This window comes from Pocillopora damicornis, chromosome 2 (genome assembly GCF_964200805.1).
Source record: "Pocillopora damicornis chromosome 2, jaPocDami1.2, whole genome shotgun sequence".
Lineage (NCBI taxonomy): Eukaryota > Metazoa > Cnidaria > Anthozoa > Scleractinia > Pocilloporidae > Pocillopora > Pocillopora damicornis.
Window position 1 is genome coordinate 13,859,608 of NC_142671.1, and position 17,378 is coordinate 13,876,985.

The following is a 17,378-nucleotide window of genomic DNA, read 5'->3' on the forward strand; positions in this document are numbered from 1 at the left end:
AATCGGTCTGAAAGCTCTCCTGACAGCCTTAGGTGTGAACCCTGCGTCGAAATGAACGTGCGTCAGCGCTATGTATTACCGGCTTGACGAACAATATTTCATTCACGCCTATTATCATTTTCCTTCCTTTTTTCTCTTTTTGCCGGGGGCAAATTGAAATTGGCACCTTCAGCAAATAAGTATTGCTGTCAAGTTTGAAAATCCGTGATTGAGGGAAAACTGAATTGAGATACCGAGGGCTACTTGAGAACCGAACACAGAGATCATTTTGTCGATAGAAACACGGCTTCTTGTTATTGTTTGAGTGCCTCGGTGACGTAAAAAATTACGCTCGTATGACGCTTGTTTGGCTTTGCATCCCAGTCTCGAATTAATCCACAAATAGTTGTTAATGGTTTCGGTACGCTTGACATTTCTAAATGACAGATAACCTGAGAGGGAAGGAAAATTTAAATTTCCAAGAATATCAGTCCAGCTGCAACTGGTAAATACGCTTTATTTATTTACCGACAGAGAGGAAAATATGAATTTTAATTCTTAAGAACTATGTAGCGCTAGACCCGCGCAATAGGCCTGTGCTGGGCTTAAAACAAGTACAATACGGTATGTCTTGCACACTATTATTTACAACTGAGTGACATTATTTTTTATTTGTGGTATGCCCCTTTTCGTTTCTTTTTCATTTCCATTTGACTGTATGCTAATAACAATATTTAATTTGAAATTCGTTTTTCGTTTCGTTTCAGAGCAAGGACATCCTTTGTATTGGCTCATCTATTCCTCGTCGATATTAGCCGCATTTTAGCACCTTGGAAATTTATTTCAAGTCCGCAAATTACGCTTGTAGGGTTGAAAAGAAATGAGTCGGCGAATGGTTCCGTTGTATTTCCTCGCTGGGTCCATGGGCTTTGTTGGTTTAGTAGTCTTGTGTTGGATTTTCTCTGTCGTTTGTCCGTACCCAAGAATACGCACATTTTGGCTCAGATATTTAGGAAACAAAAAAGCAGAGGTGGAATATTATCGCGCTAAACTACAAGAACAACGCACAGACATAACTTGAAGAAAACTGAAATTTTACGTTGACTGTTAATCAGCCGGACATGGCGGCAATTTTAAGATGTTTATAAAAGAAACTAATTGAAATACAAAATATCTAACACAGATTTTAACGAAACAGTCGATAAAAATAGATAGTAGATGATTGCGAGCATACCTTCTACCTTATGTAGTCTTTTGAAGCACTGCTAATTAATACTGAGCCCCAAACGCAATTGTTACACATCCAACCAACCAAACAAATAAGCTGAAGCCATATTCAACTTGTCAACTTTCTGATCCTCAACCGCAATGGCGGATCTGGCTTAGCTGTCAATCGAATAACTGGTCTCACCGTGAATCCAGGAATCTCTTCAAATGTTAAGTGTCGCAACAAAGTAGATAACACAGCTTTCATCTCTGCCATGGCAAACTTACTCCCTATGCAGGAGCGAGGACCAGCGGAGAACGGCAAAAACGCATATGGATGGTGAGCTTGGTAGTTCTCATCTGCAAAGATGAAAAATTCTTAGAGATCTCTTTTATTAAACACAGCGTCCAAAAAATTTGTCATCTTTGTATGGCAAGTCCCGAAGTCTTCCGAAAGTTTTGATAGGTATTTAATAATATATAACAAATAATAAAATCTAATATAAAAGAAAAAACAAAAGCGTTCTTTGTGTGGCCGTGTGGGTAACTTTTTGCGACATCCATTTTGCGTATGTACATTTCTATCTGCGCGGTCAAACATAGAAAAACCATCCACTAATCAGCACGCGAACCCGAAATGATCCTCAGTGTATGTGCGTGTACAGATAAACTAATTTTAATCTAAATAGAGCTACTGTTGTCAGCCAATTCTTGAGTTAACAAATTTCCTCCTTGGAAAATACAGAGCCCTGTGGCTGGCAAGAATGGGAGGAGGGAGGGCTTAAGGGGTTCAGTCCAACCTCATAAACTGAGATAAGTAACGTCAAAAGAAAATCTCAAAAAACAGTTGAGAAAAATGGCAACTCTTAATTGACTTGGTTGTTAGTAGAGTTGACAAGCTTAGCAGGAATACATCACTGGCAATGGTTTTTATGTAGCCAAGCAATATTTTAATGCAAAGGACTGAAAAATATAACAAGTGAGGATTAAAATTTTATGCTTTAACATACACAGATTTAGTCTCTGAGTGATGGAAAGCGCATTTCCAAACAACTTGAAATTCAAATTTTGGGAGGTGCCATACAGATGGATCCCCCTCTTAGTGACTACATTTGGCTCTCATTTGACCTTCCCCAAGAATCTTAACATAACTCAGTTCATAATTTAACAGGGAATTTTGCTGTTCTGCAAGGGCAGTCATGAAAGAAAAGCAAACAAGCAAATAAAAAAGAGAGAAATTTATGCCTCAATCTTACCGTTTTCATCAAACCTCTGTGGGTTAAAAGCATGTGGATCTTTCCAATACTTTGGGGAATAGTGAACAGCATCAATTCCAAGAGCTACTACAGCACCTTCAGGAATTTCATATCCACCAATCACATCATTTTTGTTAGCAATACGTATTGCTACGGAAGCTGGAGAATGAAGTCGGAGAGATTCCTTAATGACATTACCAAGAAACTTCATCTCTGCCAGTTTTGCCCAAGTCATTTCTGATGAGTCCTTCATAACTAGTTTAATTTCTTCACGGATCTTTTCAGCAATGTCTGGATGTCTGGCCAGTTCATACAGAGTCCACATCATGGATACGCTAGTGGTTTCATGACCAGCTAACATGAATGTGAACACCTGAGCTCTGAGAAGTTCATCATCCATGCTAGAGCCAGTCTCTTCATCATACTGATCCATTAACAGATCTAGCAAGTCTGGTTTAGAAGACACTTTTCCTCCCTCTTTCTTCTTTTTACGCCTTGCCTGAACGATCTGTTAAAGACAAAAGAAATATGGATCACATATCTAGCCAAAACAGCAACTTTTTTAAGTTTGTGTCGAAAGAACATACAGCAAAATGGTAAGGTGTTGGTTAGGCAACTTTAGTCATTACTGAAACAAATGTCTGAGTCACAGGTGCTAAATGGAAAAACCTGCAGGTTAAAAATTGTATTCCTTTAGAAAGGCTGGGGGGGGGGGGGGAACCCTGTTATTATATCCCTGAATACAGAGAAACCTACTCAGCTTCCTCAGAAGGAGATCAAAGATAGATGGTCAAGTGGAACTAATGCATCAGTAAAATATTGGCCAGGGGGGGCATGATGCAATTTAACAATCAGCCTCACATATCAAACAAAAGAAGTGGTGACTGAAGCTGTGTCTCATTTGTAATCTGACCTGTACACTTGGTTGCTGATAAATAAGACTACATCAGCTTGCTCAAAAGCTGACCAATGGATGCTTATCAAATCAAATCAAAACTATCAATTTCTAGTATTGAATTTCTTAAAGATAAGAAGATAAGATTACAGTTTTTAGAAGAATTATTCAAACTTTCTTTTTAATTACATGTAATACAACCGTGTTGTTTTACATTCTTCAATTGCTTAAAATTATCATCTAATAGCATAACTAGTACATATAATAATAATTAATGAATCATAACCATTCAAAATTTATTAATGTTATTGGTGCATGAGCTGCTTTACTTTTCACAAATTACTTTGCAGAGTTGTAATCAGATAATGTGAGGGGACATTAAGTTATAATTGGACAAAAAACAATCGGACAGTTAAAGCAGCCAATCATACTAAACCCACTCAGTTAAATCCACAAATCACAGAATTAATTAAAATTACCATAACAACAACCCCTTACCCGACAAAACTGGGGAATTTCAATGAGAGGATTTTTCATTTTAGATGATATCTCTACCAGAGATATTTTCTCAAATAAATGCATTTGTTTTCTTGGAAATTGTAATGGTTATGATTTATTGGTAACAGGACTTTCTGTTGTCCCATTTGGTCTGTAATCATACTCGTGATCAACAAATTGGACTCACTTTGTAGTCATCCAATTTTGTAATCACTCAATACGATTACAGACAGAATTGGACTCAACTCAGTCCTGTTACCATTGTCAGTTGTTCTTAAATTGCATAGATATTGCATGGTTGCTTAGGCTTATCATACAATGATTGATGTTGATCAACATTGTGTTCAAGTGTCTCAGATTTCGTTTGTTAATGGTAGCTCTAAACTATGCATTATTATTCAGTCTGTAATGCATATCAAAAAATTTGTTGTTGTTGGTCCAAAAGAGTACGTGCCTACTTAGATATGCTTCCAATTTTAAGGTAATAAATCCAGTCACACCTCACCTCCAGGACAGTTTTATCTGTCAGTTCCAGACCTTTTCTTGCCCTTACATTATCAGGGAGTGGAAGATATTTGTAAAGTGGAATAAGTTTCTGTCTCATCAATCGGGCAAAATTGATTTCTAATATAACATCAGAGAATGCATTTGAAACTTCACTTTCTCCTGACAACACAGTGTCAAAATTGTACCCAAAGGCACATCTTCCAATGATATCTAATGTAAGATGAGTCAAGTCCACAGAGATGGAAGCCTCTGAGACTCCTTCTTTTGAGCTGTTTACTTGTTCAGTCCAAAGCTGCAAAAAAGCATTCAAGACCTTTCATTGCACCACAAGAGGATACACACTGGAACATAGTTCATGGATATGCAACAGACATTAATTAAAACTGGATAATTAACTCTTTACACCCTAAAATCAGTATGCACATTCTCTATACTGTTCCCTTTACATTTCCCAAGGTGCTGACAAGGAGAGTTCATTTAACTATCATGAGCTTCTTTATTTGGTGATCATTTCCTCTGTTCTTGTGACCTTAATATGTAAATCAGGGGTGATACTGTTGGGAGAAATTAGATGCTAGTCACTTTTAGGATTAAAGGATTAAACTCTGTTATGTACTTTACTGCAAGTCCTCCTTTATCACCACTCCTACAAATCCTTGTCTCAGAATTCTGTTCGAAGCAGTATTATTGTGCACTTAACACTTAAGGAAACAGTTGAACAATCACTCTCTGTCAGTTGATGGACCAATAATTACTTGGCAAACAAGTTCAGTGGAAACAAGGTTCGATTCTAGTTCTAGCCTCAAGTGTTAATTTCTTTTTAAAAAAAAACAATTTAAGACCATAAAGGTAAAAGTATACACCCACTTTTAGACCAGCATGGTATGTTTTGCTAAAATCTTATAAAGAGGAACCATTCCCCTACCTCCCTTCATGCACCCTGGACTAAGAATCTATTTTTTGTCAGTTTTCCCCACATACTGGTCAAATGATTGCACTCAAATCTATCAAGTTCAAAATGTTAAAAGTAAGATTCACCTGTACTAAATTGTGAGCAACATCTTCAAAATGCTCAACCATTCCAACCAAGTTGCTGAAATGAAATGCTGGGGTGATCAATTTCCGTTGAAATGCATGATCCTTCCCATTGGAGGAAAATAAACCATTACCAATGCTGGGCAGAACTTGTCGAACAAACTCTGACCGCCTGTAGTTCTTTGCATTTGTCACGACAACATATTTGATCAGCTCAGGATCTGTCAAGAGGACTCTAGAGTCCCCTAAAAGAAATTTAATGAAAAGGTGTATGTATGAAAACATAAAGAAATTTCACTGACAGTCAAGGATGTCTTAGTTCATGAATACTTTCAAATGGCCATTTCACACAACTGGTGAGAGGGATGTTTCTTAGCACAGTTTTCTTGGTCACTTATCATTTGCAGTTTGGTTGATGGTTCGGTTCAGTGTTAGACCTTCAGTTATATGGGTTCATTGATTCTATGATCTCTTGAAAACACAGGGAGTGAGACAAAAAGGTACCAGGTGGGTCAGATTAGGTCAAGGGATTCGAAAGTAGGAGCTGGGGCAGATACAAATCTTTCAAGTTTGAAATCCCCAAAGGTCACTCGTTCATCCAATCCCAATTCAGTTATGCATGACATTGCCAAAAATACATGCTAGTGGCCCAACATGTCCCAGTAAAGGTGGAGAGGATGAAAACTTGTCAAAATTCGGTGATCTCATAACATCGAGCTAATGAACCAGTATCTGATAGTGCGAAAGAAAGAGGCTTTGTTGATCCTTTATAATAATTGTACTTGTATGCACTGGATCATCCTGAAAAAACTTTCAAAGACCGTACTTACCAAAACCTCGGTTATAACGGATAATTGGCCCGTATTTTTCACTCCAATCCTGCAGCAATTTCGCATGGTTTTCCTGTCGTAGAAATGTCAACCCATGACCAAACACTGGAAGAGATCCACTGGGTTTGGGAATTTTTCTCAACGAAGTAAACTCGTCTTTAAACAGCTTGTACAAGAGCCACGTCAGAAAAATAACGCCTATTACAGACCATATCATTTTAGAAGTCCAAACTGTAAACCGAAAAGCTGTAGCCTGAAGCAATACAACTGAAAGTTATTTAAAAATGCAGTGTAATGATGAGTCACGCAAGGGCCATAGTCGACGACCTCAAATATACTTTCCTCTAGGAGAGGGTGAGGTTATTTGTAGCCAAAAGTCGTTCAAACCTTCTAATGAATATTTTAAGGCAACATTATCGAAGGAGCAACTACACAATACTGGGCCACTGAGGTTCAGCTTATCGGCATGCGTTGAGGAACGAGGCAGAACACAAATGAATGTATTGTGATTCAATAGGAAGTAAATAAGTGGCCCTATATTCTAGTAGTTTTACCCAAAATATTATTTTCCATGATGGTTGAAACAAGACAGCCTTAATTGTTTGTCTGGTTGTAGCACGTCAAACGGTGAAAATTCAAGAAACGATCATTTCAATCACATTAAAAAAATACAAGTTACACTCAGCAGTGTGAATGAGTGAATAAAGTGAACAAAAAAATTCTAGGATTCTTCGCACGGAATGCGCCCCAAGGCACTGGGTACAAAGGGACTTCCAGAGTTAACAAGGGGCTACTGATACAGCACAATTTTTATAGCATTAAAAAGTTATGTGATTACTCACTAAAGATATATGTGTAAAAAAAAGGAGAGAGACGTAAAGTCAAATCAAGTGAAATTATGACAGTGCACTTTCATTTCACTGTCAGCTGCTACAGAGAGAGTAGAGAGATCGCTTATATGGCTCCCATCCGAGTAAACGCATTACATCTACAAGGTAGCGATCGTGTTGGAAAGAAAAAAAAAACTCAGAAATAATATTTGCAGCTTCCGATGAAAAATAAAACTACGGTGAGTAGCTCATGTTCCTCTCAAAATATATAACGATAATAAGAAATAAGCCCTAAGTTTATGTTGAGCCTGACTGACCCCACCCCTGATCAATATGGACAAACTGAGCAAGTTGCACTAATATTTCGGTTTCCAACTGACATAGGTGTGCGTTTGCGATGCTAATTTACAATAATTGTATTGTCACTTAAGCAATATCGAAGAAAGGCGTAAGCGATCTCTCAAATATGGAGTTATCACTTATTGCCAACTCTATTTTGCTGTTGCCATTCGCAGCTGTGATAGTATGGCTTGCTTATAAATTCGTGGAAGAAAAGATGTCTCCGCTACAGAAGATTCCAAGTCCTCCAGGCAGATGGCCGTTAATCGGCCATGTTTTCACTTTTCTCCGATCTAATCAACTGGAGGTGCTACGCTCTTGGAGTGAAAAGTATGGACCGATGTTCGTTTCTCATCAAGGTTATGCAGTAGGGAAAGGTAGGTAATTTAAAATATAAGAGGCTGCTGAGTTATGTGATGCATCACCAAACTTCTGTGCGTGTATAAATAATTTAATCATGCATACCGGAATCACGCACACTGTTCGAGGTGATATTTGAGACTTAAGTTCCCGACGCCGTGGTCGAAATGCATCCTAAATAGAGATTGCTGAGTGAGCGCACTTATGCAGACTGCTAATTACAGGTTCCACTTAAGAAGGTCAATATACTTTAATTGATCATTTACCTATAGGCAGTGCAGAGTATCGCTACATCACTATCAAGGAGAAGAACAATTCACGGGAAAAAGGCTTCATGAGAGATTGAAATAAGAGGCTATTCACAGTTGGTGAAACCAACCAATCCTTGCAGTTTGTGGTGGTGACAGCCATCTGCATCAGGAGTGAGGCAGCATCATGAGAAAAATATATTATGAATTAAGATTGAATTTATCTCTTGTTTTTTGACTACTGTAGGTGGCTGTTTACTGTACATAGCTGATCCTGAGCTCATCAAGTTTGTGGCAAGCAATAGCCATAAATTTTACAGACCTGACTTTGTTGCAAGAAATATTCCTAGTATAAGTGCTGGCTTGTTTGCATCTAATGGCAAGGCGCATGCTAGACAGAAAAGAATGATTGGGCCTGCATTCACTTCCAAATACTTGAAAGGATTTTTGGGAATCTTCAAAGAAAATGTTGATAACCTTGTTAAGGTGAGTGGTTAAGCAAAAATATATTCTCAACAAGCTAATGGGCTTTTAACCCTTGCGAAATGGCTTTTGGAATTCCTAGGAATTCCTAGGAATTCCTAGGAATTTATTCCTAGGAATTCCTAGGAATAAAGGTGTGAATTTTCACGGTAAATTCGGACTGGGAATTCCTAGGAATTCCTAGGAATTCCCAATCATAACAACTCTGGTTCTAAAAACCTAGAAATTCCTAGAAATTCCCAGAAATTCCCAGAAATTCCCAGAAATTCCCAGAAATTCCCAGAAATTCCAAGTTTATAGCCAACAGGACTTGGAATTCCTAGGAATTCCTAGGAATTCCAACTCAGAGAACCAATGACTTTCCCTGAAAAGCTGTAAATCTAAAAAATTTCTAGGAATTTCTGGGAATTTCTGGGAATTTCTGGGAATTTTTGGGAATTTTTGGGAATTTTTGGAAATTTTTGGGAATGTTTAAGAATTACTGGGAATTTTAAGCAAAAATTTGAGGCTAATGATATAAAATAAATACTTTAAATTAAAAAAAACCCAGCTAAAATTCAAGTATTCAATGAAATTTATTTAGAAGCTTAATTAAGGCTTACATGTAAAATATATTTGATTAAATAACATCAATGTGTGGTAATATTAGGATGGGATTTGATTTATTTTTCTTTTCTTGAAAACTTCATACGGATTAATCCTCAATTACAGCTATTCATATAAAATAGTTCTAATCAATCATTAAATTTGGTTTGACACAAATTGTGAATAAAATCTGTTGATTCTTTTCCATAAAATACAATATCTTAAGTTATATTTGAAAACCAAGCACTCTTGGGAGTGAAGGGGCTAATTACAGACCAATAAAATTGATTTTTTGATTTAAATCTTGTTGTAACTGTAACAATATATTAGAATAAAGTTATCCTAAACTGCAAACTTAGCTGCTGTTTGTACTGTTTGTATTTTTTTTCCTGGGCTCACAATGAGTTGGCCTTGAATGAGGTTGTCAACAAGAACCTTGACCATTTTGTATCTGGATTCCTTGACATCTGAATTTGAAAAAAAATAATATATTAAAATATGTATATTTAAAGCTCAGACCAGGCTTTTAAGATGGCTATGAGGAAAAGGGCATTCATTGGATTCTCAAATTGAGAAATCTCTGTTATATTGAGTGACTTTTATATTGGAGTTAGTACATCTCTCTCATGGATTTTCCTAAAAAAGGGCTGAATACATTATTTTGTTTTTACCAAGGAGGGCTTCTTTATGTACTAAGGTTTGTTTAATAACAGTTCCTATTATGAATCTTGAATGTTCCCAAACGTGACTAGAGGAATCTTGAAACCTTACTGATAGGTTTATTTCATTGTAAAGCATAAGCTTAAGAAACTGCGGCATGCAAGTGACCGATTCGATTCTCAGAATTATTCTAGTTTCAGTTGCGCCAAGCGTTACGTAAGCTTAATTCAACCCGCTACATCTATTCTTTTATAAGATTTTGATCACGTAACGAATATCGCAATTTTTACTCACCACAAACTTTCAAAATCGTAGCTTTACAGATGGCCACTCGACCCTTGTTTGTACCAGTCAATATGTCAACTGTTGTCCCTTCTTTTAACTCCACGGCGCCAACGACTTTCTTTTCTTTTACAACACTCACGCTATTCTCGTTTTCCCATTGAACCACAATAAAAGCTATCTTTAGAAATGTTATATTAAGCAAAACAGTTGAGAAAAGCGATCAACCGATCCAAAGTACATTCAAAGATGAGCGCCAAATGGAGTCTTCTTTGTTTCCGATCACGGGCATGATCACGTGGATCTTTTAGGACTTGTAATTGGCTAGCAAAGTGAATCCGCTGACTTGCCGATTGCAGTGTTAAGAGAAGCGCCTAACTTTATTCTGACTTCTCCGACCGGTTCTCTGCTTCTAGAAGATGGATAGCTTGGTGATACAAATAAAGATGTGAGCTCACTCTATGTAGAAATAATCGAAAAGAATCGATCGTATTACAAATGCACGATTTGTGGCCGAAAGTTGTCGAGGAAACAAAGACTCGAAACTCACTTGAGTTGTGTTAATGGCCAAGGTGAGAAATAACACAAGCCAATCACAGTTTTGAATGCGACTACAAATCGTCTTTTACCCTCATACTTATTAAAGAAGGATACCACATTCGGAAGTATAAGAGATACATAGATGATCCCAGTGTACCAGTACCTAAATCTACAAAGCTTGACCGTAGCAAGCGTTCAGCAACACGTTCCAACACCGCCATCTCGATTCCTCAGTCAGTCGTTTCCAATGAACTTAAAGCAGTATTGACAACAGAGTAGAGTGCGTCTTACAAAGGAGAAACATTTGTACAAGAGACAGGAGTAGCTATATGCAATTACAGAGGTGCGTTGGAACTCTGGTCCACAAATAGTTATGCACTGCCCGAAGTATAAAACAATCTTGTTGATAGCTGACAGACAGAGAAGAACAACAAGTAAACTTAAGAGCTGTTATTATTGAAGTGTGACTATCACTTTTCATTTTTATATAAAGAAGGACTTGTAATTTGCACCAAAAATAAAAAGATGTAATATTTTTTTGGGAGATCCAGTGATTGGGACATTTAAGAAATTAAGTTATGAAAGGAAACTTGGTTGGTACTTCTCACTACTAACAAGTCTTGTTGACAAATATTTTCAGATCAGAGTTTCAAATAAAGTAAATTGAACATTGACTACCTTTGTCTTGTCTGCATGCCAAATGTTTGCAAAGTGTGTGGATGATCCACAAGTATTGGAACATATACCAAACATTTTTGTAAGAGTTCCAATACTTGTGGATCATCCACACACTTTGCAAACATTTGGCATGCAGACAGGACAGAGGTAGTCAATGTTCCCCTTTTCTTACAAAAATGTTTTGTAATAATAAAAACAGCAAAACAAATTACAGCAATTAGTCATGAAAATAGAGCAAAAAACTGAAAAAAAAAGCAGCAACAACAATCATGAAAAAAGAAAGATTAATTAGGTGTTGAATTTGTTTGTCTAAGGCATGAAATTTCTACTAAAAGTATTGTCAACAAAAAGTCTCTGACAGCGTTTGAGGCAACTGAGCTTGACTGTTCCAAGGTTTTCTAACAAAGGCAACCAGTAATGTAGGTTAGGGAAGTAAGATAACAATGTAATTATTGTTCATTATTATGGAAGTTGGCAATTTCCATTTAACATAACTGACAGCTGGTTCATGAGAAAATCCATATTAATGTCAAGATTTACTAAAACTTAGTTTGAGTAATAAATTTCATGATCTTTAAGTTATAAACATGTACATGTTTGTATATCTCTTGGTAAGTTTTGTATAGCATACCTTTTATTGAGCCAAAGTTTTAAGCATCTGAAATTACTATTTTTCTTAAAACCTTCACATTCAAGGTATTGAGAATTTCTTAGAATTTATGTGGACCTCAGGGTATTAAAATTGCCTCAAATAAAGCTGAGAATTCCTAGTAATTCCTAGGGATTCCAAGTCCTCACAAAACTGGAGTCTTCCTTTCCCAGAAATTCCCAGTAATTCCAAGCTTTTTAAATCAGAGTTAATTTGCATAGTTGGGAATTTTTGAGAATTCCTAGGAATTCCCAGGAATTCCTAGGAATTTTTAGGAATTCCTAGGAATTCCCAGAAATTCCCAGAAAACTGGGAATTCGGTTTGCAAGGGTCATTTGCATAATTGGGAATTTTTGAGAATTCCTAGGAATTCCTAGGAATTCCTAGGAATTCCCAGAAAACTGGGAATTCAGTTCGCAAGGGAATTTTAATCATTAATAGCCACTTTGTTTCTAGATTCTTTTGAAAAATATGCCATCACAGCAGTTAGTCAGGGGCAACAATGACTGTTTCATTTAGGTGTGGTCAGATTCCTCCATGCAAGTTTTCTGACTGACCATTTTAAGAAACTGCTTGCAAAGTTTTAAGTACTGCCAGCTTTTGCTGGACTAGCAGCACATTCTTGGCAGATAGAGGTGTTATCAGTGGCAAGGACAGGCCTTAAGACAAACTGACTCCCATATCTGTTGCAGTGACTGACCAGATGATAGGTTTGCTTATCTCTGTTCTTTGTGTAGTGTATGTCACAATGCACTGACTAGAAAAAATTCATCATGGACCTTTTGACAGATGTGTTGATCGTTTACCAGGAAGTCCAGTCTCACCCTGTGTAACTGGGAAGGGTCCACCACAGACCTTAAGACAAATATTGTTTTTAGTTCTGTTAGGATGCCCAGTTTCACCCTCCATGCCCTCTAAGTAGCAGGGTTGCTGGTTGAGTAGCCAACTTCCCAATCCATGAGACAGGTAGTTCTGGTTTTCATGGTTGTCCAGTGGCAAATATGTACATGGTATATAAATGATTTATCAAGAGGACATTCTTGTTACACGCAAATGAAATTGGCTCATAGCCATGAAGCCTTTCTTTCAATATAACCAAATTGTCCTGGAACTTACATGTGATTTTATTCTGCTTCCAGCTATGGTCCACCAAGCTGAAAGATCCTGTTGAAGTTCATGATGATTTGACACATTTAACCCTGGATGTGATTGGTCAATCTGCATTTGGTTATAACTTCAACACTGTGTTGGCAGGGGAGAGTAAGGTTTCTGAAGCAGTGGATTTGGTCATTAGTGGAATGAGTTTTAGACAACTCATGGGCAAGACATTTATTCCCTTTTTTGAGTACCTGCCAACAAGCGAAAACAGGAGAATCAAGACTGCGAAAGAGATAGCTGACAACACAGTGTTAGATGTAAGTATATAAAGATTCTAATGTTTAGAGTTGCTATCTACAGTTTTTTTTTTGAGGTGGAGGTGAATTTTATTAGGTAAACCTTAGCTTATCTATAGCCATTTGGGTTACATCAATCAGATTGAACCAATAAAATAATAAAATTGAAGTAACATATGACAGCAAACAGTTCTAATCAAAGTCTTGAATCCTATTTATGGAGCAAGGGAGAGGTCATTTTCTATGGACTAACAAATGTAACAGATCATCTTCATAGTTGGATGCATGAATAAGTCCCATTAAAAAACTGATGTGTGAAGGCATTTTTTCTTAGTGTGTATCATACATATATACACTTTATTACTTGAATTCATATTTACAGGTTTTCATACATCCACAGTTAGCTTGAATGGGTGGCATGTTAGAAGTAAAACAACACTATTACATAAGCATTCACAAATTACTTATAATCTAGAGTAATATTGTTAATAGGACAAGTTTACTGTTATAGAGGAAATAAATTTACAATATCAGATAGGAACTCAAACTGAATAAGTATCGAGTAAAAAAATTAGGTATATCTGACACTATATAGCATATCATTGTAAAATAAGCACACTGGTGAATTTTTAGGAAAGAGTAATGCCCGTGCACATAGAGTAGATTCTTTTAAAAACTCTTGCATCACTTCCCAGTGGATATAAGTAGAACTTATAGAAACAATTATTCCTCAATTTGTCATTATGCAGCAAATGTTACAGCATTTTTCTTAATTTTACAGTACTTGTAAATTTTGCCTCTTACTTAAATTGTTTTTAATTATTCAATCTGTATTTCTTGAAAAACCCTAATCCTCCAGGCTCTGGCAAAGTTTTGCAACAATTCCCTTGCATGCCTGTGGGTTCTTTGTGGATTGCCTGCAGGTGGTAGGTACCTGCATAACTGTGGTATTTCTAATTATCAATGAATGCATTCTGGGAATGGAACATTTGCAGGCAATGTGACCAAATTCAATTTGAAATGACTTGCCAACAGATTCTTTTCATCCAGGTATCATAATTCTTATGAAATTTCACATATGACTTAAAACCCCAAATTGAAAACATTTTTTAACAAGGTTGTCTTGGGAAGTCCCAAGAGGGCAGTAGAACCTTTTTGAGGAAAAGTTTTACAGGCATTATCTGTGTGGCCTAACCCAGACAGGCTACTTCTTTCATGACCATGGCCAAATGTGAAACCATAAGTTTGTTGCTCTTCTGCTGCCTGGATTCAAAAAGTAGTTTGATTAGTACCTCTGAATTAGCTAACTTAAGGTGCACTAGAAGCCCTAATTTTTCAATTATGTAATAAATATTTTTAAAAGTAGATAACATGTTTTTCTCTCATTGCTATGTTATTTTAATGGAAAATATTGCAAAATACTTGGTGTATAACTATAGCTCCTTGCATTTGCAAACTGGTCTTTCAACGATGAAATTAACATTAAAATTCTTTGTTCAGGTATTAGATAATTGTTAGAAAATTGCATGACCCTGATCATGACTAAACCAGTCCTATTTTTTTCCTCAGTCAGACTAATTCTCTTCCTTAAGTCAAGCAAAGATTACTGTTTAAATTTCTTATTTATCAGGTTTTTTTTTTCTCTTCAAAAGATGATCAAAGAGCGCCGCAAAGAGAAAAAAGCTGGAATTGTGAGAGAGAAAAAAGATCTCCTTGATGTTCTGATGGACATGTATGATCAGGAAACAAATTCAGTCATGGATGATGAGGAGTTAAGGAGTCAGGTGCAGAAATTACATATCTTGAATTATCATTTCAACAACAACAAATTATAAATTAAGGCTATATTGCTGCAAAAAAAGTTTATTTTGTTTTGTTTTTTTTCTTTGTTGTTATTTGGTTTGGTTGTGCAACGCTGTTTTTGTTAATTTGATGAATGGAATGAATACTAGTACGACTCTGCTTTAGAACTACCCAGTAACTTCATCTTTAAATGTCTTAGGTAAGATTTAGGAGGGCCAGGTAACACATTAGATTGTATAAATATAGTCACTCATCCCGTTACAAAAGTGTCTGATGCATAAACTTACAACAAGGCATTCAAAGTAGCTCAAAGAATTGTTTCCAGCATAAGTACTTTTCTTAAGGGGTCGTTATTTGATAAAGTATTCAAAAATGTACTTGGCAGTAAAGCCTCTTACTGTCTCAATTGCCATTCTCTTTTTTTTTTTCTCACTGTCTGTACTCTGCAAGTACGTTGAAACAACATATATTGGAATACCCGCTGTCTTGGGCCCCCTTCTTGAAATATGGATTCTCAAAATTTGAAAAAAAGTAAACAAGAAGGGGATCCTACTGAACACTCTTTGGTCTGAATTTCTAGCATAAACCCTGTAAGTTTTCTGCGGCTCAGAAGCATCTTCATTGTATTAGATTTGAGATTGAAATCGTCGTCGGGGACTCGGGTTTCTTCCTTACCCCACGTTTGTGCCAAATCGAAATATTTCTCAATGACCGGCGAGGCATTAATTTCATTCTTTACAAATCTCTTCCAATTTCTCCTTTAGGTGTTCACCTTTATGGTGGCTGGCCACGAGACTACCAGTGTCGCTCTTGCTTGGACCCTCTATGAGCTTGCAAAGAACCCTGAAATCCAAGCAAAACTGAGAGAAGAAATAAACTCTGTGTTGTGTGATGGTACTGAGCTGACATGGGATACTGTTGAAAATCTCATGTACCTTGAAAAAGTCATTAAAGAATCGCTGCGGCGCCACCCCCCTGCTCACGTGACAGGCCGTTCTCCAATTGAAGATATAACTATCGGGGGATATCTTATTCCCAAGGATACAGTTATGATTTTGCCCATTGATTCATTACAGCGTACTTCCAAATATTGGCCAAATCCCGACGACTTTGATCCCGCAAGATTCGATGAGGAAGGTAAGAGTTAAGGAATTAATGACAGCTTAGTTAATGAGATTTTTAAACCGTTGCTATGTGGTGAGTGGTTTGTTAAGTCCTTAAGTTTTTCTTGTTAATTTTTCAGAGGGCCGAAAAGGCGTGAAACCTTACTCACACATTCCATTTGGGGTGGGTTCGCGCATGTGCATTGGATACAAATTTGCCTTGATGGAGATGAAGGTGATATTGGCTACTTTGATGAAGAAATTTTGGGTCAGTGAGGCTCCCGAATGTAAGGTTGAAGCCGTGCCAATGCTGACAGTCCGTCCAAAGGGACTTAAATTGCTGATAGGGCTTGCAACCCAGTCCTGATTCCAGAGCAATTTTCTGTTTCGTGAAGAAATAAACGTAGGATTGCGGTGTTATTCTTCATTACTTTCCATGATTGATCTAGATAGCTCGCGCCACTTTCTTTTCCAATCAGATGCGAAACGAAAACCAACTGCAATCTTATCACTTTTCTTGTGCTTGTTTACCTTAAGAATTTTTGCGTCGGTGTCCGGTCGTTTCGTACCCTTTCGTTTCGTCCTTAAATGTAGACAGTACTTAAGTTTGAGTCGATACGTACTCAAGTTCGAGTCGGTTCTTACCCAAGCTGCTGATCGATTCATGCATTTTTTTTTTCGTAAATACCTCACGCGCCAGCGCGTGAGCCGATATCAATCGTTGCGTAAGTCAAGTAGGGGCAAGCGAATAAGACACATGCAAAAACATATTTTGTGTATACCAGTGACCCTCTCAACAAAAACAACTCAATTATTGCTTAGCTCAAGGTTAGTGTGATGTTTTCATTAGAAAAATATATTGTTTAGATTTGTGACTTTTTTTTTTTTAAACAATAACAGCTCGTGTATGTGTGATATTTTTACCCTTATTGGTGACATGGAAAATATACTTTACTAGTTTGATAACCATATATTTAAAAGTCATGGTTACAGTATTTGTGTAGAGTACGCAACGTGTGCCAAATCTTGACCGAAAACATGTCTGGAAAACAATCTAAAACGCTGTGCTATTACGTTTGAGATTGTGGGCACTTTTCCAGATGCATGTGTGTATGGGTGCTTACTTTTATTATGCGAGGCTACCAGCTTTGCTGGACACCATCAATCATAATAAGCTTCCACAAATGTAATAAAATTGTGTAGAACATTCAGAAATTC

General features: G+C 36.9%; 3 protein-coding genes across 4 annotated transcripts; 1 reads left to right on the forward strand and 2 right to left on the reverse strand.

Moving 5' to 3' along the window:
- Positions 1-476: 476 nt before the first annotated feature.
- On the reverse strand, positions 477-6,911 carry LOC113674782 (cytochrome P450 4F12). Its single transcript, XM_089197701.1, has 5 exons — positions 6,207-6,911; positions 5,380-5,621; positions 4,340-4,633; positions 2,442-2,949; positions 477-1,545 (listed from the first exon to the last, which is right to left on the reverse strand). Exons 1-5 carry the CDS (start codon positions 6,421-6,423, stop codon positions 1,316-1,318), a joined length of 1,491 nt encoding a protein of 496 aa, XP_089053827.1. The 5' UTR covers positions 6,424-6,911; the 3' UTR covers positions 477-1,315.
- A 485-nt stretch (positions 6,912-7,396) lies between these two features.
- LOC113674820 (cytochrome P450 4A14) lies at positions 7,397-17,375 on the forward strand. 2 transcript variants are annotated; one of them, XM_027191314.2, is made up of 6 exons: positions 7,398-7,752; positions 8,231-8,469; positions 13,000-13,275; positions 14,907-15,038; positions 15,822-16,194; positions 16,301-17,375. In XM_027191314.2, the coding sequence occupies exons 1-6, from the start codon at positions 7,503-7,505 to the stop codon at positions 16,525-16,527; spliced, it is 1,497 nt and encodes a 498-aa protein (XP_027047115.2). In that variant the 5' UTR covers positions 7,398-7,502; the 3' UTR covers positions 16,528-17,375. The 2 variants fall into 2 exon arrangements, with proteins under 2 accessions (XP_089053826.1, XP_027047115.2); XM_089197700.1 differs by lacking the exon at positions 14,907-15,038 and having other exon boundaries at positions 7,397-7,752.
- LOC149049976 (uncharacterized) lies at positions 9,023-12,769 on the reverse strand. The gene is made up of 3 exons (XM_089197416.1): positions 12,716-12,769; positions 10,006-10,174; positions 9,023-9,518 (listed from the first exon to the last, which is right to left on the reverse strand). Exons 1-3 carry the CDS (start codon positions 12,767-12,769, stop codon positions 9,394-9,396), a joined length of 348 nt encoding a protein of 115 aa, XP_089053542.1. The 3' UTR covers positions 9,023-9,393.
- Positions 17,376-17,378: the final 3 nt, after the last annotated feature.